This window comes from Acipenser ruthenus, chromosome 23 (genome assembly GCF_902713425.1).
Source record: "Acipenser ruthenus chromosome 23, fAciRut3.2 maternal haplotype, whole genome shotgun sequence".
Classification (NCBI taxonomy): Eukaryota; Metazoa; Chordata; class Actinopteri; order Acipenseriformes; family Acipenseridae; genus Acipenser; species Acipenser ruthenus.
In genome coordinates this window covers 3,682,575-3,706,425 of record NC_081211.1, presented here as the reverse complement: position 1 = coordinate 3,706,425, position 23,851 = coordinate 3,682,575, and the positions used below count along the sequence as shown (strand labels likewise).

At 35.6% G+C, this 23,851-nt stretch overlaps 1 protein-coding gene and 1 long non-coding RNA gene across 4 annotated transcripts in view; one reads left to right on the top strand and one right to left on the bottom strand.

Moving 5' to 3' along the window:
• LOC117413453 (ephrin type-A receptor 7-like) overlaps nt 1–11,684 on the bottom strand; it is a 111,369-nt gene extending 99,685 nt beyond the window's left edge. For all 3 annotated transcript variants that reach the window (XM_058997495.1, XM_058997493.1, XM_058997494.1), the window contains exon 1: nt 11,542–11,684. In XM_058997495.1, the coding sequence (XP_058853478.1) occupies nt 11,542–11,620 (79 nt within the window). In that variant the 5' untranslated portion in view covers nt 11,621–11,684. The remainder of the gene's footprint in view (nt 1–11,541) is intronic.
• Nucleotides 11,685–11,835: 151 nt separating this feature from the next.
• The window catches only part of LOC131699732 (uncharacterized), a 38,073-nt gene continuing 26,057 nt past the window's right edge, over nt 11,836–23,851 (top strand). Inside the window, exons 1-2 of the long non-coding RNA XR_009308282.1 lie at nt 11,836–11,905; nt 14,267–14,314. This is a non-coding gene — a long non-coding RNA (uncharacterized LOC131699732). The remainder of the gene's footprint in view (nt 11,906–14,266; nt 14,315–23,851) is intronic.

The following is a 23,851-nucleotide window of genomic DNA, read 5'->3' as shown; positions in this document are numbered from 1 at the left end:
CCAGTTAGGATTCAAAGAGTCTGTACTGACTTCTCCACAGTATACAGTTACTATGCTTAAAAGACCTTGACATTTTACCCTGGAGTTTTGTGAAACGATCCAATTAAAACTTAGAGAGCTGAAGTGATCAGCATTTGTTAACAGTGCTTATTCTCTCATTAATATTCCTACAATGCTTTACTCTGAGAAACTTCTCAGGTTTATGGTCGAGACACATGGAAATATGAAGCTACCTTCCTTCGGGGGTTAAAAACCTTCTTGTTATAATTTTCTAGGACATTTTACAGTGTAGGAATTTCAAGAAACTTAATGGAATACAATGGAGATAAATGGTCACATTTAGTGTGCCAGCAATTCTTTTTATGTATATTCTAAAATGGCTTGTTAAATATATAAATACTGGCATGAGCATCAAAGATTTCACAGTGTACGGAAACGGTATGGGAATATGTTAATATGTATTACAACTTTCCTTTGTTTAACTGTTTAAAATATAAAAATCAGTAATGTATTGTTTATATTTGCATGTGTTGTTAAATGAAATTACTCCAGTCAGATAGAGTAGATTCAATTAAATGCTCTAATTAGCTCCCTTTGTTTTATTTTACAGTGGCAATTATACATTTGCATTTGAGCATAACTGTTTAAAACAACAATCTTATTTCTGTTTGTCTTTACTGAATGAACAATTTACTTCTTACACAGCTTTTGAATCTTAAGCATTGCACCATTTTCATAATAATCTGATTACTTCCTCCTGCATGGATAGTAGATCTAGTTTCACTGTAAATCTAAAACCTTTATAGGATCGTGTATGGAGGTCCTGTAACAGCAGACAATGTGGTTGCCAAGATAGAAAGGTAGAAGGATGAAACTGTACAAAGTAATAAGCATATCAATCAATAATGCTGAACATTAAGTATAGGTATTGGACCAACAGAACAGTTTCAGAAAATGTGCACACTTGAACTAGGTTTGATGTGATGTCATGTACAGAAAATGAAGGTTGATCCTACAATCACTACTGTATAAGCATATATATATAGAATTAACTCATTTTGCTTCATAGAGTTAAATGAAACCTGCTGAATAATATTACGTTAACATATTGAATTACATACCGCTTTGTAGTTTTCCATATACTTAACGAAAAACTGAAAATAATTTAAAAATGTGACATTTTGATACTAACATGAAATGCTGTACAACTATTATGGCTTCCGGTACACTTTCGCAAAATATCATTTCGTGGGTTCATTGATTACACTATGTTAAATAAAAGATCTAAATTATGTTCATAGAGTTTTTTTTATTTTTTATTGTCTCAATCCTAAAATTGTAGGTGATGCAAAACTTTTGGCCCTAGCTGTATGTATATATTATTAATTTCAATACATACTCTTTCACACTGTACCTTAAAGGACACTTTGTAATATAGCTCTCTACTGTGTTTTATTTTTTTATTGTATGCTATTGTCAATATTGGTAATTATGACTGATGCTAAACACGCAGCAAATTTGACCCCAAGTAATAACATTTAAAATGCATTAAGGTGAACTTCAGTGGAGGCGAAGCAGCTCACCTCATTACTCTCCGAGACGTCCTCCAGTTAGCCCTGCTTTACAACAAGGTACAGTGAAATAAGAATCTCAACAAACAAGAGATCAAAACACTGACAACTCAGCCCTGCCATTTGTATAAAAATGGCAACTTTAAAAGGTCCGGTATCGGGGGAGCTGTACCCCTATATCCAGACTTCTCCCCCTAAACCTATAAAACAACAGATTTCCTCAGGTGTGACCTATTAAATACATTTTAAAACCTTCCAAAACACATACACAACGGAAATCTTGTTGGGTAAAGGGGCTTTTGAAAGACAGGGGTTAAACAAATTAGTAGAGATACATTTATCTAGCTATTCCAAGAGAACTGCTTGGTGGTAAAATAGCTTTAATACAACAAAATCTCTTAGTGTTCACAAAACATGCTACAGAGTTGATAATGTTTATAAATTACACCTGCTTTGGAAATGAAAGAAAAGGACCTTGTTCAGAAATGAGAGCTGTTTAAAGTCTCACTACAGCCAACAGTTCTCCCTCCAGGCCTCTTACATTTCTGTAGGTGAAATCATAGAGTGCCCCATTATTACCATTGCTGGCTGTCAGTTGTGCATTTCAAAAATCTCAAAATGCATTCTCAAAACTTCCAGGACTAATGACTGTGTTGGAGTAATAATGGCGTGATGTGTCGTCTCATTTTGAAAGTAACGCCTGTAACACAAAGGTTTTTTAAGGCACCAAATGTCTTTGTGAAACATCAGCTTCATTTGCATATTACTGTCAGTGCTTCTATTCTCTTTTAAAAGTTTGGGGATTGAGACGTCATCTTTTCTTTAAATAAATGTATATTTATATTGCAGTGGTAATACACTGTAATATAATCCATACGTTTTGAAGTCGAGTTGCACAGATCGCATTGCCTTATTGATTACTGTGTTAGCATTAGTTGGTTTTAATTTGTTTAAGTTATCTGTTCTTAATTGACTTATACCTGCTGAAATATTGTCCCCTTTTTTTAACCTGCCTTATATACTGTATGTGTGTACCATGTGGATACTTCACTAGTTTTTCACACTCAAACCTGGCCATGAAAGCAGGAACCAGAAATCTTCTGTCTTACCTGTACCTATATATTCTACAGCCCTAATTAAGGTTTCTGAGTTCACTTTTTATCAGGAATATGTCTCTGCTTATTAAAAAAAGTACAGTTGTTTCAAGAATAGCTGACACAGCAAACTAAAACTGAATATAATTTATAGCTCCGATGAAGTTATACATTTCAATTGCTGCATGGTCCTAACAGATGCTGGTAGCTATACTAGAAAGTAATGCAGTTTTGCTAGTTTTTACCCCTTGTGAGATTAACCATATTGTAGCAGTACAATAGTGGAGGTGTCCAGGCTATTATATGTAGATCCAGTACTCAATGTGTGATGTCTTGCTTTGTGCCTTATTGCATTGAGAGCCTTGGGGGGGTATGTGATGGTCAACAGGATTTGTCAGTGGCGTACAACAGTTCTAAACAGAGTCGGGGAATTACGGTGCAATTATCACTCATCTGAAATAGAACCAACATTTGCTAAAAACAAAGAACACACCTGTGGGAGTAAGGAATAACACAGAAATAATGCAAATTCTCGTGAGTGTTTCTTTTTTTATCGGAAAATAACTAAAGTAGCAAGAACAGAAACCAATATTATTCAATAGTGGAGAAAAGGAGGAATATTGAATTTACCAACAAATGTATAGTTGACGGCACACAATGTATTGTACTTTAGTGGCAGCCGTTCTGTATCTGTATGTACAGACAGTCACACCATTGCTGTATATATTAGCAGGTGTCACCCACAGCTTATCATTAAATGTCTGTAAAGAAAAACTACATTACAATCAAATGATAACATATTTCCACATACTGTAAGTGGCAAAGCCTACATGGTTTAGGTTTTAGCTTGTGGCAACCTCTGAAGACCCATTCGCCACACAGGCAATTGAAATGAGCATGGAATAGCAAGCCTCATCCCAGAAAAAGACGGTCAGCCTGAGGACAGAGCGTCCCTGTCTGACAAGGCTGTAAGAAAGACGAGCTTACAGAGTGATAACAATCAACATCAAGTCAACCAGCTAAAAGGTTATTGGTTTCCAATTATGTTAAGCCTTAATAATCCACACAAAAAAGAACTTTAAGGATTTGTCTCTTTTTTTTTAATCAGCAGTAAACCTTTTATTTACATACACAACACGCAACCCAGCAATAGGATCAACTGGACTGCCAAACTGAAGGCTGTTTTTAGGTCTGCAGGGAAATGAACTGAGAGAGAGTTCATTCTAGCAAACTGAAACCATCAAGGATTTCTTGATATATATTGTTTGTTGGAGCAAGATATATATATAATTCAAAAATCAATACTGGGTAGTAACCAAGTCAGAATATGTTCAGTGGAGATTGTGTGATATTGTGCAGGAGCTTATCATCTTCGGTCACAATTTCTTGATTTTTTTTTTTTTTTTTTTTACAGTTTATGTGAACGTTATGGTATGAGAAATGGCCCTGCCCAGACTGATACAAACACATGAACTACTGCATAAATAGGAAAGTTAACATGGTTATAATGGATTCAGGACCACTTGTTTTTAACTCTGTTGAGTATTGACTTGCAGCATGCCTGTAGGATACCATTTAAGCAGACAAGTTGTTTTTTTCACTTCTCTCTCTGCAAAACCTGTCACAGACTGAAAGTGTGTGGCTATTTAATATGCGAAGCGTACAGTACATGCGAGACTCTATCTTAAAGATATTAAAGATCAACCTGTAGTGTATTTTGTAAGATGCATGTCTGTGTCAGTGAGTGTCACTATCAATGAAATAACCAGCCAGGCTTCTTCGGCTTATAAGAAATTGTATTCCCTATTTCCACTGATAGAAAATGTAACATAGCTTTAAAAAAAAAAAAATCTGACTCTGCTCCATGGGACTCAAGGCAGCTGACTAAAACAGGCAGACTGTATTCATGTCCTAAATATACAGCTTTATTCAGAGACAGCATGACATTGGCAATAATGTTATACTGTATCTCAGAAATGTTCTGTTATCAGGAACCCAAAGTGATCTCTGCAGTAGTAGATAAACCTCAGCAACAAGCAAACATTATGAAAGGGTTTTCTCAAAATCACTGTGGACAATTACCTGCGGTTATTATTATTATTATTATTATTATTATTATTATTATTATTATTATTTATTTATTTCTTAGCAGACGCCCTTTTCCAGGGCGACTTACAATCGTAAGCAAATACATTTCAAGTGTTACAATACAAGTAATACAATAACTGTTGTTGTACTACAGTTTGATTTTGTATCAAGTTTGAAGTATCCTGTCATATTCTATTCTCATCATGTACAGAAGTCTACTTTTAATTGCCATTAAAGTCTTAAAGAGGAAGTAGCGGGATTCTGAAAAAATATAGCATTATACTTCCCCATGTATGCTACACCTGTTTAAATATTGTACCTGTAATTTCTCTTTTCATTGTTAACATCCTGACAACTTTTTACACTTATAAACTTCAAAGTCTGTTTCAAAGCTCTTTTCAAAATGGCCGCTCTAGTGCACTAGGGTTTGAGATCTGTCCTCCAACTCAAAGGTTTTCAACCCCGGGCTGGGGAGACCCACTGTGTCAGCTGGTTTTCATTCCAACTGAGCTCTCAATTACTTAACTAGACCCTTAATTTACAAGGTAATTTGCTTAATTAGACCTTTTTTAATTGTTTTCAGCTCTTAAATAGTTGCAGAGTTCAAGTTACTTACACAATGTTATTACTGCTGCTTCCCCATTCCACTCTAAGTGCACACCCATTAAGCCAGGAGCGTAGAGCGTGTGCATTCACCCTGTCCAGAAGCCTCTTCAATGGACTTAACACATTTGCCCAAGGGCCAAAAGTGATCTTGGCAGCAGTGTGGAGTAGTGGTTAGGGCTGTGGACTCTTGACTGGAGGGTCGTGGGTTCAATCCCAGGTGGGGGACACTGCTGCTGTACCTTTGAGCAAGGTATTTTACCTAGATTGCTCCAGTAAAAACCCAACTGTATAATGGGTAACTGTATGTAAAAAATAATGTGATATCTGTATAATGTGAAATAATGTATAATGTGATATCTTGTAACAATTGTAAGTCACCCTGGATAAGGGCGTCTGCTAATAAATAATAATAATAATAATAATAATCTTCAGCTCGGGTTACCAATACTGCACCAGCTTCAAGGCATCACTCATAAATGTAACTATATTTGCCATATTGATCAACAGAACATAATCTTTAACCTTGCAGAAATGGAAGCAATTACTTTAACAAAAAATATTAACCGTCTACAAAATGAACCATTTTCCCAAACGGGTTAAAGTCAGTCATGAACTCCAAAGTTTTCATTCAGCCTAATGATTTCTTTTGAAAGGCATTAAATCACCCCGAGTGCTTTGTGAGCCTCGAATGTGTGGAGATAAGTGCTGTATTCCAGTTTGTGATGGAGATGATTAAGAATGGTGTTATGGTGACTGCTCCTTCTGCTTGATCCACCGAACATCAATTAAGTATGAGAATTACCTGTGGGGTGTGATTCACTCTGCATTAGAAAAAGAACAGATGGGATCCAGAAAAAAAAGTATTGAAGCAATCAATAGAATTAGTTTGCTTTGTCTTTTACTGTAGATATATTTGTTCCAAGATAATTCCAGTTGCATCTCCATTATGATTTATTTTAAAGTTTATTTGAAATTCAAAAAAATATTTGCGCGCATCATTCAGAAACATTAATCTTTTTTTGTACAATATATAGTTATATTTGGAATACTTTTTTTTTTGTAATGTAAATTCGCACTCAGAGCCAAACAATGGAACCCTGGTGTATGACCATTGCTGACAATTCATTTTTCAATGTCCTGACCACCTAAGTTTCTATTTCATGTAACCACAGCTTGATTGTACATGCAGTCATATTACACTTTTTCAAGAAAGCCAACACAAAGTGCTGTTTCTTAAGTATTTTATTTTTCCAACTCAGTATAGCAGATTCAACCGCACTCCCACTGTAATTTGTAGAAACTGACAGAATCAATAGAAATCAAAGCATGGGGGAATGCTGGTACAGTATCCATAGGGCTGTACATAATCTGTTAATTATATGATTCTGTGATCTGCATGAGAGCTTATTTAAGGGCAGGTAATTTGCTGGGTCACTGGGCAACCCGTCCATTGAAACCTATAAACACTAAAGAACCCAGAATGGATTGGTGCTTATAAGCTGCGTTCAATATCTAGGCTATGATTCGGTGGAGACTTGTTGGTTTTAAAAAGTTGTTGATAGTGATGTATTGAATTTCTGGACTTCAGAAATGTAATTTGTAATTCTGGTGTAGCAGTAAATACTCTTATTTATCAGGTATTTGTCTTTTGTAAATTGGCAGCAGGGATAGCAGAGGTAGCAGTATTGTGAGCTCACTCATATCACCCTATAGAGATAGCAACACACTGCAGTCACAAAACAATGTATATCTGCAGTACAATGTAGATCACAATACACAAAATGGGCTAATACAAAGATAAAATGACCTAATGGGCTAATATGAAGATAAAAGGACCTAAAATTACAATAGAAGGCCAAACTTAAAATGACAAAGGGAACGTGTAGTCTTAAGAAATATAATGCATTCCATATTCAAGAACCATTATGAGCTGTAAGCAGCCATGTAGTTATATTTTATGTATCAGAATATATACACACCTTTTCTGGAATCTGCTCCAAGACTATTGACTTGAATGAAGTGCTTTAGTATACTCTAGTACTACTAGTACCAGTTGTACTACATTGTATGCTTACAGACTTACAGGCCACTGAGTGGCAAACGAAAGCTTTATGAGTTAACAGTGTTAACATGTGTTCAGTCCTAGTGACGAAAGCTGGCGAAGGGCATGTTTGAAATGACATACATTGCAGCCAGATGAGGCTGTCAGAGGCTCACTCAAGTATGTCCACACAACGAGATACTCACTGGGACTGAGAACGCTAGATCTGAGATGAGATTTGAAAGATGTAAGTACCAGGAGATGCTTACACATAGGTGTCTTTGTTACTTAAGTTAAAATGAAGAAATATGACTTGGTGACAGATAGCTTTCTAGTTGTGGTTTGTATTTTCCAAAGTATTTTCCAAGTCTTTTTCACAGTGTTGGTTAGGATTGGGACTATTTACAATAACATATCGAACAGAAGCCACGATAAAAAAATGTGCATTATATAAATAATTACCGAGAAATGTACGATATTGTATTCATTATGATGATTTTTAATGACAGCTAAATGTTTTGCTATTTTTTGTTTAATTATCCCACAAGTAATTCCAAGTATTCCATCTGTTCTAGTAATATTTCATTAGTACGTTTGTGTTAGAGCAGCCCCCACTTCCGCCCTAACGATGACCCAGTGCTTGTGAGGCTTTTGCCAGATTTCGTTGAGAAAAGGCAGTGACTGAAAGAAGCAGTGAGCACTCTCTTTCAAAACAGCTTAACAAAAAAGAAACGCTGCAAGTTCAGTATCTATTTCGGTATTCTTGGGGAAAATGGAGGTACCGTATGTGCAAAATGTGCTACACTAAGGTTATCATACCAACAGAAAACAATTGGACTATTTTAGAAAAACCTACGTGTTTTTCTTGCAGCCATGCATACACTGCAAACTATTATATGTATATTTAAAATTGACAGTAGCCTATAAAATTCACTGGGCATTCATTTGATGTGTACAAAGAACACATCAAGAAGTTCTGATAACGCTGCTATAGTTTTAACTTAGAATGACAGATTACATGTAATTCATCAATGTTCCCTTCCTTTCAGAAACTTTTCCCTTCAGCAAGTTTCTAAAGCAGCCTTTTACAATATCATGAGTATATCCAGAAGCCAAGCTACCCCAAAAACCTTACCTCAATCCTGACTTGAACATAACTCGTCTGACTTTGCAGGCTGCTTCGTAGAGCAGTCAGATACCAACCGATATGTGGGCGAGTCGTCAAAAGTTGTGAGATCAATTGCAGCAATCAATACACTGAAAATTGTAACTGTTTGCAGTTCACTAAAATGGAGATTTCTTGCTAGTCCCAGGAATAAATACAACCCAGTGTCAGCCTTCAAATCAGACTACAGTATGAAATATGTTTAACATCTTAACTGAGTGCATTTCGGTCTCTTAATTCTTACCTTGTGTGTAAACATCTCTGTCATTTCTGCACTCGTTAAAATCAACCACATCATACTTCTGAAGGGCAAGAAACCAGTGTTCTATGGAGGTATCAATTCTAATGTGTTAATATTATCCTTCTGGTATTACTCATAACATTATACAGCATTGCTAAAAAAAAATCTTCCTAACACCGGTATCCATTATTTACACTGGGAAGTCATCAGTTTCACAGGATTGAAACTCACACACTCTGATGTTGAACAGTACCAATCCAGTTAAGGATATGGGATATCTTATTGTCAATGGAAACCATTAAAAGGTTTTGATCAATGTTGTCACCTGTTGTGAGTTAGTGGTGACTCATGTCTTTGTCTTGTTTTATTTATCACAACTGTCATTATCTAAAGATCCAATCCATTCATTGAATAGCATTAAAATGTGTGTGGATCCTGCCATGTCTTGTATTCCCTCATCTAGATATACGCTGGGCATACACTTAGTTATGTTCTGTATGCAGCCATACTGTACTATATACCATACGTCAGTGAAACAAAACACACATGTTAAAAGCACATGCAAATATGACATTTCAAATGCTTAAAGAAGAACCCCTGTCATGTTAATGAGGCAAGCTGTGATATGTGATTGCATTACTTACAGTATGATCAGCTTCATTACTTGGTGACCTTTAGAATGTTCTACAAAATCATTCCATTCTAGTCCTAAAAAGGCAGCAGGCACAAATCAGATCCAGGTTTTTTTTTATTTTCCTTTTTCTTTTACATGTCTAGGAAGTCATATCTATGGATTGTATTTGCGTCCACTATTCACTCCAACACAAGGTTATCTGTGCATCGCTAACCCTGTCTCACTCCAGTCTGAGGTGGTTTGGTTTGAGACTGATATCAGCTATTTAATACCAGTTTCAGGAGAGCACAATAAACTACACCACATTGAAAAGGAACAAAAACAGCATAGTAGTCCACAGACACACACTTAATCTGTACTTTACTACTATAGCACTATAGCAATTATATTTCACACAGTAGCCTCCTTATTTGCCATTGAAAAAAAAAAAATCTATAAATTCCCTGAAAAGTGTTCATTTTGAAGCTAAGTCAGGATGATGTGTCCCCTACATTTAACCCAAGTCGTGTGTTCTATTAGTAGAAACATATATATATATATATATATATATATATATATATATATATATATATATATATATATATATATATAAAACATTGGTTTGGCTTGTCTTCTAGGAGGATGTGTTGTTTAGAGTTGTGAAGGTTATGCATACAGTATGCCGCGGAGTTATGTAAATGTACCCCCTATGGAGGCTCAGAAAAAGCTACTTAAAAGCTTTAAATACAGTAGGGTTTCATGACTCACTAATGATGCCCTTAACAGTAAAAGTGGTCAAATAATACACTCAGAAAACGCTGTTCAGCATATTATATATATATATATATATTCTCATTCCCAATGTTCTCCTGGTGAAATCAATCAAGCATTTCAATAAAGTACTTAGCCAAGTTTCGACAATAACAAATATAGAGTATTATTAATAAACAAAAAACAAAAACAAACAAACAAAAAAAAAACGCTTATGAATACAACCCTGAGAAAGTTTGTTTAATTTATTATAAACCGACATGGGAATGCATGGAAAATATATAGGACTAAACGTATAAGGATGTGCTTACTTTGAAATCTATTTTACTGTAAATCAATTGATATGACTGAAAGATTAAGACTCCCATATCCCAGATTTATGTATTTCTGTATTCATTTGGGCGGAATATCTTTCATAACATCGAAAAGGTACCTGGAACCGTACCTCTTTACAAGCACCCGCTATCGGATACATTTTAATGTGATTTTTATTAATACCGCATATATGTATGTATTTATTTATGTTAAGAAATACGGACAGAAGTGCTAGTCGGTAACTACAGTATGCTATTCGTAACTGTGTATCGCTCAGGAGAGCGCATTCAAAAATATAGCGACCCTTGCAAACGATACCTTTTTAACAATGTATCTGCAAAGTAAATAGTGTATTTCTCAAATTATTAAAGTACCTGTTGTTTAAAATATGATATATGCATCTTTTAAAAATAAACAAAAAAGCCAAACATGTGTTCTTTTAACCATAAAACTTTTTGTTCGCCTAACTTTTCGTAACTATATATATTCTGTGTGAAATACTATCAACCTACTACTGTAGAACCTTGTAAATCCGGTGCTGTGGCTAGGTATTTCATTTGTATGCATGTCTAACGCACTAAACATATTGTCTCGTGAAACGATCACAGGTAAGACATATGTAGACTGTACATAATGAGATTTGTCAAGCACGAAACCTAGAATACTGTGTCTATCCCGTCTATCTACATCCCCCCCTCACCCCCCGTCCCTCCAGTCATCAGTACGGTGGAAAAACTGCTTCTACAACGTATTCTTATTAAATGTGTCATTCATATCTACCTAGCTAAATCTTCAAGTCATGTGCTGAAGCCCTTTTGAAGTATGCAATTCTAAAACCACAGTCTTCCATAAGATCCCCTAATTTGCAATAGTATTTAAACTTTTTTTTTTTTTTTTTTGCATGCACCTGCATGTCGTTGCACATTTTATATATATATATATATATATATATATATATATATATATATATATATATATATATATATACAGTAAAAGTGATTAAAATATGAAATATGTGATTAAAATATGAACCTACCTTCCTCGGCGGTGCAATCTTGCTTTATTTTCAAAAGTAAAATCCACAGGACCAAGGATAACGTTTTAAAAAGCTCCATTGTTAATTTGAAAGGTTTTCAAACCGCTGCTCATCGCTGTTCCTCTTGTGTACAGCTAATATCAATGTGGAGACGGCCAGATGCAGCTGCGAGCCGAAGCTGCACTTACCATATATGGAATAGCAGGGGCGGGACATGGATACAGAGTGACAGTAAGCAGTTGCAATAAAGTAGAAGATTGAAATGGGGGTATGAGAAGGTCACCAATCATACCACGGGAAGTTACGGCTTTGGCAGGTGTTACTTAGTAAGCCTTTCTTTTTAGCTTTCAGGAAAGGGATGCAGGTATGTTTAAAAATTTAACCCTAGAGGGTTAAATGAACCAGCTTTTCTTTTTTTATTCTTTTTTTTTTTTTAATAGCGTGTGTTTCCTTTTCATGGCATAACCCTATCCTGCTTCTTACCATTTAATTTATGGTGATTAACTCTGTAGCATTCTGCAAAAGTATGTCTGTGCGTATTTTACATGTACGGTATGTTAGGTAGGGTACTTAGATATTTTGTTTGTTTTGATGTGCGTGTTTGCTTTATGCAATTTTAGTTATTACTTTCACATATTAAACGAATTAGCAACACTTAAAAAATGCAAGTGATTTCAAAATCGTGGTTGATGTATTACTGGCTGTAATTATATTTATTTTCAATATTTGCAACACTGTACTGTATAAACTCTTGCAACTATTGTCTGCGTTGATAATTATTAACACAACGCGTAACAAACAAATATTATTATTCTTTTACCTGGTGGGTAATACCCTGGAACATAAAACACAACCCGAAGTCCGTATGCTTTCTTGCTGAAGTACAAACGTGCATGCTGTGAAGCACAAGTATTGATCACATCCTCAGTTGGGTATTTCCGTTCTATAACTTTGGTTTTGAGTGTGCTATACTCGAAAGTCATGTTCAAGTAACACTACCATACCGTACTCAAAGTAAAAGCGGTGCAATTTCCATGTGACTGAGTTGCAAATAAATAGTTTATCAGTTTCTTGGGGGCTTGTTTAAAACACACAATGCGGCGAGTGATGCACGGGGGATAACATGATTAAAAAATTCGCGATAACTCGTTGATTATAATAAAAGAGCACACAACCATAGGGAGCTGTTTAAATACCAATGCGGTTATGAGAATATATTTAAATTCCTTAGTTTGTTACTTTACAACGACATAATTCCTCGTGCCAGCAGAAGTAGCTCATGTATTGAAGTGAGGAGTTAGTGCTTGTTCACTTCTTACCCTTCGGGCCTGTTTCTTTGAAGTTTTCCATTACAAAGTAAATTTAAATATGACGTTAAAAGACTAATCACGGTATGGGTTCAATTATCCTGATATGTTAGCTCTCTAAATTACTTTCTTTGAAGTAGATTACAAGATATTTAATTATATTAAACAGTGGTAGGCTATTAAATTATTATTATTATTATTATTATTATTATTATTATTATTATTATTATTATTTATATAATTTGTTGCCATTGCCGGTTCTGGGTTGTTTATTATGAGATTAATGATGCAGCCAATATCAAAAATTGTCTGTACACTTAAATAAAATAAAAAAATAAAAAAACATGGATAGATCGTGTACTATGAAACACAGTTTTTTCCTTTTTTTCCCTTCTAAAATTAAAATCCATAGGCATAGGAAGATGTTTGACATGGGGGTGGGGGATTTCAAAATTATGAAGAAAAAAAATCAAAATGAACCAAAAAAGTTGCGTCTTCTCTCATTGACACTGACAAACATACTGGCAATATCTGTCAGGCACAAATTGTCAGTTATCTGTTTAAATACAAAACATTGGTGGGGCTCCCTTGGCCCGCGTGGTTCCTACACCTATGAAATCTAGTGGCCCATGGGAAAGTGAAATTGATGGCCAATCTTCCTCGTTGCCAGACTGGATGAAATAAGCAAGGTTGACTTAATTAAAATATATCAAAAACTGGAGTGTGACATGAAGGAGATGGCAAGAACTCACAGCCAGACAGCCATATCAGGTTAATCAGTTGACCCATAAGCCCTACTTTGGGCACTGAATACATCAAGCACTGCTGCTCTGGGCCTAATCCTTCAGCTCTAAGCAGCACGACTCCACTAACTGGGGAACGGTAGTTAACCGAAAACAACGCCAACTTGCCACCCAGCATCACTGCATCACCACCTCAAGAAAACAGCCTCGCCACAAAAAGTCTACTGTAAATAAAATAACCACGTCCCCATCCCAGACTGCTTGCATGTGCAGATGGCACTGTCTGTGAGCTATAAGGATAGCAGTGCAAGATGTTCTTGCCACTTTCAGCATGGAGGTCAAAGAAAGCTTTGACACAGCACTCTTTCACAACTCTTAATTGTGACGGCAGTGTTAGACTCATACTGCAGTGGAAGTTGTGTGATGAGAAACATTGTTTTATTAGGCGCTTGGAGACGATAAGCAGCAGTGAATTGTAACCCAAGCAGTACAGATGAGCCAGCGTTATGAAAACCGACTCATCTAGTTTCTTATTACATCTGTGGGTGGCACTGTGTCTGTTTTACACAGTTATCTTAAAACCAGCACGTTAATGGAAAAGGACACATAAGATTAACAGTTAAGGGTTTCAGTGGCTAATTGTATTTTGTTCATTTATTTATTTTTATGTTCCAGAAATCCCAGAAGCATGTGATGCAGACGGAATTCACGCAGAAAGGAACAGTAAGTTGCAAGTATGCACACCGGAAGAACATTTTATACACACAAGTTTATACAGACAGAAGCAAGGCACAAAATTGATACACTTTCTTGTTGCATGTAAACTTGATCTTGGTCTGTGTATGCTAAATAGGATGTAACCCGAATGTACTTTATAGGGGTCCTTATTAAAAAAAAAAAAAAAAAAAGGGACTCTCGGTATGTGAGTGCACTGGTTTCAAATCTCCTTGAAAACCCAAATTAACTGTTTTACATTAAAAAAAATATTTTCAAATCAAATCAAATGCTTCAAGCCAAGTCATTTTAAAATTGATATGTAAGAATAACATGTGATGATCCAGCGCTCAGCAAACCAGACCTGTCAACTGTTGACCTTCTGTCTGTTAGGATCAATAGTTCCTGTACTAACACAACTGGTCAAGCTGGGATCTTAAATTGCAGGGCTAATCGTGGAGATTGTTCCTTTTTCACTGCAGTCAATTGAAAGGACACCCCGTTGATAACACTGCCTCAAGCCGTCACAAATAAAAATTGATTATATTTAGCAGAGTCTCACTCAAATATTAATCGGTGTATTTTATTGATCTACAAAGAGACATACTGTATCTAAATACTGCTGCCTTTTGAAACGTACATAAATAAAAAAGCAGGGGGAGTCCTATATCTAATACTGGTACATAGACCCACTAGCCCTAAGATCCTTTGAATTGTTGCCATTGTGTGATTTTGATTGTAATTTGATTACGAAATAACTATTCATCTTTGAAAATGAGTTTCACAATTATAGTTTATAGCCACCAGGTGGCGCAGAGCATCACGTGAAACTCCCACTAGAATCAAAGCTAAACAGTTGGCTGTTTGACTGTATTATTGACACATAATTATATGAGTAATTTACACATTTTTCCATGCGTGTGGTTGAATTATTAATTTGTTAAGTATTTGTTCAGTTTAGGGGAAGAGTAATCACAGGTTAGATTTACTGGGGGCCAAACCACAGTTTTAAGGGGGAACAGTGGCTTGGTTTTCCACTTTTCCCTCATAAAGTTGTTTTGAAAAGATCCTTCATTTAAGTTAAAGGGACATGCAATATAAAAACGAATGTTATTCTAGTAAAAGAAAAATATGAAATGGTTTAATTACAGAAAGTAGGATCATATTTTGACCTTACAAAATTAAATGTCATGACCTATCATTACAGCACAGTAAAAATTTGGCCCCAGGATCTTAACAACACATCAGCTCAGTAACTGTAAAGGGTACAGTTCATGACGGGTATTTTTGCATGGTACAATTCCCTACCCCCGCAAACCCCAGAAATGCAATATTATAAAATGTAAACAGTGGTCAGTCATAACCCTAAGGCAGCAAACGATCAAGCTCCATAGAAAGTTAGAGATTAGTATCAATGCCTTTATGATTGGGTATCATATTCAAATGTATCACTTTATAATGGAATTCCCGCTTTTTTGTTTATAGACCATGGTTGACTGAGCAGGCCACATTAAGAAACAAATTATGAAGGTTATTTTCAATTTTACCCAAATTGTGGCTAAAGATAAGTAAATAGCTGAGATAGATTAGTTTGTTTTGTGGTAGGTTATTTAGGATAAATCATCTGTCAATCTGCAGTTGAGTGCGTGGACTGATCTGTATGTCATTTCTGGCATCAATAACTTTGCACAAGTGGAAGTTAACAAAAAAATTACCAACAATGGCAGTTTGCCCAGGAATTAAATTGATGTTTAGCTGTCCTAAAAGACTCGTAACTGCATAACAATTTCATGCTAGGTTGACTCAGCAGACTTTCATTCCTGAGTACATTTTTAAAAACTAAAATAGAAAAACCCAGTTACTTGACCTTTATCCATAGTTATTTTTGCAATCAATCAAGTGTGAAAAAACGTGCTAGAACGATGCTCTTTAAAATTGCGCAGCTCTAATATGACACAGGACCGATGCCTTGTAATGTATGGGTTCTCACTTAGCAGCCTCAAGGGGCACTGCAACGGCCTCCCATTTAATATTCATACAATAGATTGCGCTACTGCGGTACATGGAAAGGTATTAATGCGTCAAATCAAAGCAGTCCATTGGGACAGTTTCATTCATGTTTAAAAAGGCTCAAGGGGGCAGATTAAATTCACAATTCAATGAAATGAAAGTGATGTTACACCCCCAGCTGAAGAAACAGTCAGATCTTAGACGAAGTCAACGCAGAGCGTGGAATTGTTTTGCTGTGTTGCCGACATGCCGGTACTGTAGTGAAAATAAAAACTTTTTGAATTGCATTGCATTGATTATATATAGTCTGTTCAACGCAAATCGAACGAAACAGAAAGTGCAGACAAGTTTTCTGTTTGATTTGGATTGCATTGATAATTTGAAAATTTGATTGTAGTTTATATACTGCAGCATAGATTGAACCAAGCAATGTACAGAGCTTTGGCTTCTAGCATCTAGAGGACTCATCTGGTATGTGTATTATTATTATTAGCAGTAGTAGTGGTAGTATTAGGGTTACACAAGTATTTAAAACACTTCAGGAAATTTAAAAGAGTACTGTTAGTTCATTTGTGAATAGTGTTATTCAACTATTTCCCACTATGGCGAGCACTCTTCTTATAAGTTACTACCTATTCAATCTTTAGCCTTCCTCACAGCATTTGCATGTATTATAAATGTATTAGTTGTTAATTTATATATACTTGTGATGTAGTGTCATTTAATGTTGGCTGAAGTCAAATAATTCTTTGACCTGAAAAAAGAAACAAGGACCAGGGGTCACAAATGGAGATTAGATAAAGGGGCATTCAGAACAGAAAATAGGACGCACTTTTTTACACAGAGAATTGTGAGGGTCTGGAACCAAATCCCCAGTAATGTTGTTGAAGCTGACACCCTGGGATCCTTCAAGAAGCTGCTTGATGAGATTCTGGGATCAATAGGCTACTAACAACCAAACGAGCAAGATGGGCTGAATGGCCTCCTCTCGTTTGTAAACTTTCTTATGTTCTAATTCCAAGGAAGATTAAATCCAAGTCACTTTTATGCATCGCCTCACAGAGACTGTGTTCTGTCTGCTTTAAAATAGACATGACCCTTGCTCAGGCTCCCTGTACTGCAATGCATGTGATTGAGTCCAGAGACCAGGTGATGGTAAGAGAAGTAAACAATTACATATAATTTCAAATGCAGCTACAAATTTAAATTATTCTACTTTCTGTACTATTTTCATTTACAACAACAGCTTTCAAGACCTCAAAGGTCTCTTCTTCGGGTTTAAGTAGGAAAGAGATTGAGATTGAACATCAATCTCTCTTTCCTACTTTCACCTGAAGAAGAGACCTTTGAGGTCCTGAAAGCTTGTGATTAATTAATGTTTAGTTAGTCCAATAAAAGGTATCACATCTCCTTCTCTTTGTCTTTGAAGAGCAGTTAATTCAGTATTTATGTTCATTAAATCACGCGCTCCTTTCCAGTTGTCCTGAATTCTGCAGTTAGTTTGTATTATATTTTCTCAGCTCAAGACAACATCATTACTTATTACACTTGTAACATGAGTAAGTTTTAATCCCAAGGTTTCAAAATGTTTGTCACTGATAAAGTTTCTTTTAGTATTTATAAATGCAGCAGTATTGAGTGTTTAATAGTTGTGGATGATGATTTCCATTACAGGAGAGTAGGTGTTAAATCTTCAATATAAAGTAATGTAAAATTTAAGATTGAGTGATATAGTTTCCTTCCTTTTATTTTAACATTTTTGAGTTTAAAATGCAGCCAGGATTTCTTTTTTTTTTTTTTTTTAACACAAACCTCGTGTTTTTCTGATTCCAATTGGTTGCATTTCAGTCGGTACTGGGACAGGCTTCCTCAAATAACAGATGTTCATCTCTGTCAAAAGCTCTCTACTGACTGTCAGATTATTTTCATGACGTAGACAGGCTTTCTCATCGGCTCTGGGACCTTGTACAATGGCAGGTGTTTTATACATGTCTTTGCTGACTGTCAAAAGCCCTCTGCTGCCTGACTATTTAGTCATTTAGCAGACACTATCTCTGATTTATCTCACTGGGGCTTTTCTGTTGTTACTATTGTATTTGTTTATTTATATATGTATTTATTGTTTTGAGAAAACTAACTTTGGATTGGATTGTCTACTTCCTCTTACTAAGTTGAGATGAAAGTGGTCTTTCAATTAAATTATCTATCCCAATGTATGTCACATTCAATATATGGTGGATTCATGAAGGTCTTTCATTTGATATCACTGTTACCTCCATGACTGATGAAAGATCAATACTAATGCAGTTATGACATCACAGTGGACTAGAATCATCAGATATCTCAATAATAAAAGAGCAAATGGTGCAAATACAGAAAGTTTGATTTGTTGTATCATTTTTTGACCTTATAAAATCCCTTATCATTGCAGCACAGTGGAAAACAAGGTGCTTTATTCACAGACTTTGAGAGAGGATATCAACAGAAACCAAACAGTTTGCATGTGTATGTGAAATGAAGAAAGACAGTTTCACTTTAATTGTTGAGTAGTTATTGGTATATAACCAACCTTTATAATATTATAGGGCAGTAATCAGGCTCCACATCGTCCATTTAAACAGCAGATAGTGCTAGAGGTCATTCTAAACACAAGGGCAGAACAGAAACCTGAGTAATCTGACTTCTTTATCTTGGCTAAAGCATCCCAATTTACTATCCTCCCACTATATTATCCTCCCAGACTCCAAATACAATTGGATTCCCATGAGAAATGTAATAGCTTTTTCTTTTTTTTTTTTTTGTTTCTTCATTAAATGCAGTCGGACTCGTTTGCATTAAAAGTACATTTAAAGATGCACTCAAGTTATCATTGCAAATTGAAAGGGATAGAAATTTTAATTACAATTTTGCTTTAGTGAGGCAGCATTAAGGTAAGAATGCCTCTATCAAGAAGACCTAGAAGATAAGCTGTCCCGATGCTGTGACCTTATCAGGATTTAATTTACGTTCGCAAGGTGAGCAGTTTATTTTCCAATTCTCTTGCAAGAATCACCTCTGAATACTTGTTATACATTACATCAGTTTAAATGGTTGGTGATTTATTAACCTACCTAGCAAGTATTTTAATTTTAGAAGCATGGATTTGTATTAAACATGGGAAACGCCCTTTGCATTTTCCTGTTTTTTTTTTCTAATGAGTCCTTCTGATTTGGCACTTCTTAAACCGTTATATAAAAAAAGAAACCCAGGGAGCAATTTGCATTGAGTGCTTCTCTCCTAAGATCTTAAATTGAGCATCTAGTAACTAAATGGTATCTCAAAGATGGCACTGCATTAACTTAAAAAAAAAAAAGGACATAGAAATGATTGGGATTAACAGCTGTAGTCATGTGACTCGTGTCATGTGTTCATGTGATGCAATACAGAAGAGTTAAAACCTGTATGCATAATTAATTAAAGAATACTTATGCCTGTTGATAGAAATGGGCATCTCTTCAATCCATTTAACTGGGGGGGCGGATGTAAATACTGTTGTTGTCCAAGTCATTAAAAGGGGACTTTGAGAGAAAATATCATGATGTTTTGTTCTTAATATGAAGTAAAATTACAGGCTTGGTTCTAATTTAATTTAAACTGGTGGGTCTTTAGATTAACTGAATAACTGCTGTTTTTCAAAGACGAGTATGTGTTTTGTTTATATCGATATGCAGTATGAACAGGTGTTATTGGCTTGGTGTAACAGATTGAAATGCAGCTTACAGTATAATTCTGCAAATACTGAATCAGAAATATTGAAACAACAGAGGAATCTATATTGGAGCAGAAGAGAAGTACCAAAGGGTAGGCATTGAAATATCAACACAACAGTAACTCTAACCCTGTTAGATAGTCAAGCTAATTAAACAAATATACTGTATGTGTAGCTAAACCCTGAATTGAGATCTAATATGGGCCTTGTAATATCAGGCATCTCATCTTTGGAATGTATTCTGTTCAAATATAAAAACGGCCTCTTCACAATACCTTTTTAAGTCAGTCATAAATATTTATTTTAAATCTGACCAGGGTTCTTGTAAATACTGACCAGGATCGTGTAATTTGGATTTATCTTACTTTTTATGCATTCATTTTGTAATACTGTACTGTTTTACCTGTTTCTGTCCTGTCTGAATGATTTGTCTCTTTTTTGATGTTGCTTTTCTAATGTTATTTCTTGTCGTCTTCTCTTGCCAGGACCCCCTTGTAAATGAGATGTGCATCTCAAGGGTTCTATCCTGGTTAAATAAATACATTTAAAATGTGAAGAACAAACTAAGGGTGTGTTTTTTTCTCATTAAGCTCAGAAGCTAAATCCTTGTGGAAAACTGACTTTGTTTTTGTTTTTTTGTTAAAAGCCCTCACACTCTAAAAGGCGTAAACATTGCATAGTGTCTTTGAAATAATTTGTACAATCCCTTGGCATGCATCTATGCAGATGAAAGCAAGATAAATAATTTCAAGACTCCTACTCTGTTGTCTTAGTTAACAAATCCAAAGCCTACAAAAAAAATGTTTTCCCAGAGGAATTCCATTTTATTAAAAAAAAAATTATATTTGCCGTATAGCTCAGCATGTTTGCTTTGCTAATGCATTTTCACAAGTAATTACGAATATGAGCTTTCATAACAAATAGTCAATTATAACCATTTATCAAGTTATAGTCCTATATTTACAACTGCGTCTTAGGCAGAAACAGCTTGACTTTAAATAGAAGTAAACCTGGGATGCAATTTTTGCCGGTAAGTGTTATTGATGGACCTTTGTTTGTCTACAGGGATAGATTTAAATATAATATATATATTTTTTTTCCATCCAGCTGAAGAAGGACTTGTAGTCCGAAACATCCTGATATAATTGATTTTTTTTTTATCAATTATTATTATTATTATTTATTTCTTAGCAGACTCCCTTATCCAGGGCGACTTACAGTCGTAAACAAAAACACATTATTCACCTTATGGTACACAGCAGTTTTCCTTTTTAAAATTATAGAGAGAGAGAGAGCGAGAGAGAGAGAGAGTTATATGCTATTTTTCATTTTATGCGTGCTATGTAATAATTTGTTGTTTTATTATAAAGCTGGATTTCTACTTGAATTTATATCTTTCAATAGAATAATTAGAAATTATAGAAATCACTTTCTGTGTGGTTTTTCTCATTTTTTTAACTGACCCAAATAGTTTTGCGACTGTATATTTTGGATAAAGTACTCAGATATACTAATATGATTATATAAACGTATGTATTTAGATACACTCAGCTCTCATTTTCCAGTGTTGGAGTAGCACTCTTAATGTGCTCAATCTGTGCAGATGAACAGGCCAGGGCACAGCAAAATGAAGTCCATTGCCCATGGGGGTCACACAGTGAGTCAGTGGCTGAGATGAAATTCGAAAGAGGAAACCTCTGGTTTCCAGTCCTCAGCTAAACCCTGCCTGCTCCTCTGCTTTTTTTTTGAATATCAGTGGATAAAAAGGATTACTCTAACTTGGAAATCCCCTAAAGAGCTTTCGATTATACAATGGAAACCTCAACCATTCTTGAAACGTGTTTGACCTTGAATACAATATCTGCTTAAATCATTCTCTTCTCCTCAAACTCTTAGCTCCTTTTGCAGATATCAACTCCCCCACAGATCACCCATTGTGTGTTTGTTTGTTTATTTTGTTCTCTATATGTACACCCCTTGCTGGCTCCTTTAACTTGGTCTGTAAAGTACCATTGTTTTTATACTTACTGCTTGTCTTATCTGGCAGGTTTTAGTACACTGGTATTTATTTAGCATTGAATATATTTCCCCCCTACAAAGTAGGCCATTTATATTTTACACCCTTGAGCTAAGCATTTACTGTTGACTGAGAAAAGAATGTAGATGGTACAAACATGTGAACTGTGGAGAAATAATGGGAGGTTTTTCCATTTAGATACTGTTACAAATGATGCCATTGCCCTGAAAAACAGTATAGAGCCATTAGCACATCACAGCATTGTCAGGAATGGGAGCACAGTAGATCTGGAACAAATATTACACAATGGTCCTGATACATTAGCATTCTAGTACGAATATGGTACCATGGTATTGCAATGGATTACCAGTGTGTATTGGTTCATACCATTAAGATACCATTGATTCCACATTCTATAATGGTGCATATTGTATCATAGTAACTGCTCCTGAGCTACCATTGCCCTTTAGTATTGTTGTGTCACTGCATTTGTATTGTAGACAAGGGTAGCAATATGTTCTTGGTCCCCTTGTCTACTACAGCACAATTAGATTAATCTACCCCCGATAAAAAGCCTTGAAGGCTTTCATTAGTATAGAATAGACTGGGTAGCATTCAGCATGAATAGAAAGCAATTTCTCAATTTCCATCTGTCAGAAGTCTCCAGCAGTAGCGCATCTGACATGGAACCCGGGCTCATTCAAGAGTTTTAGAATATTCCCTGTTTCTGTCTTCACAAGACTCTATTTACACTCCCTTAGGAAAAAAAAGAAACAGTGCCTTCACAGGAATGCACTGTGACTTAGTCTGGGAATCCTTCGCCAATGATTTGGGCTTTGTTTTTATTAAGTTGATAAAGTATCTCAAGTATCTTGATTTATTAAAAAAAAACATAAGAGCCTTTTGGCATCAAAAAAGTGCAATCACTATATTTCTAATTCATCTGTTGATTGCAGTTCACATGTAAATTGCTATCGTTGTTTGATCTGGCCTTTTTATCCAAACCACGCTATGTCATGTATGGTACGACTCACAATCAATGCTTCGAACACATCAGTAACGTGAACTTGGTCCAGTCCGAACTGGTTCAGATTAGCGAGAGTCACAATGTACCTTTGGAAATGCACATTTCCCCACATGTAAAGCAGTGTAGTACCTCAGGCCCTTCAGCTTGAAGAAGGCCGTCTGGCCGAAACGTTGCTGTGTTTTTAACTATGGCTAAGGATTTCACTTAGAAAGTCAATGGAAGCAGGGTATTACTGCGTGACCACAGGCTAGTCTATAGATTCGTGTGCTTTGTTACTTTCTATACAGCTGGGTGCTGGCAAGGGCCCACTTTGTAACTGTGGGACTGAGTCGAGCATGAGGGTGTATATTTATTTTGTTCAGATCCTATTTCCCATGACTCCTGGAAGTGTGTGCTCAGGTAGTCTGCTTTTCTCTGCCGCTTTCAGAGGGGTGTCTCTGTCTTTTTTTCCTTCAAGCAGCTTCTTTGTTTATGAAGTGCAGAGATACATTTCAATAAAAGACACATCTGCCAAACATCTCTTTTTCTTAAAAATACTATTGTTAAATGTAAACTCTTCTGCTCTTTGATGTCACAGCGGTTTTATTGGATTGACATTAATCCAGCTTTACTGTAAAATAAAATAAATCCTGTTCTTGATTTTTTTGACACATCACTAAAGCTTACCCGCAAAAATATAATCATCAGGTGTTTTTTTATTGATATTATTTAATTGCAGCTTATGATACAGAAAATACATTAATG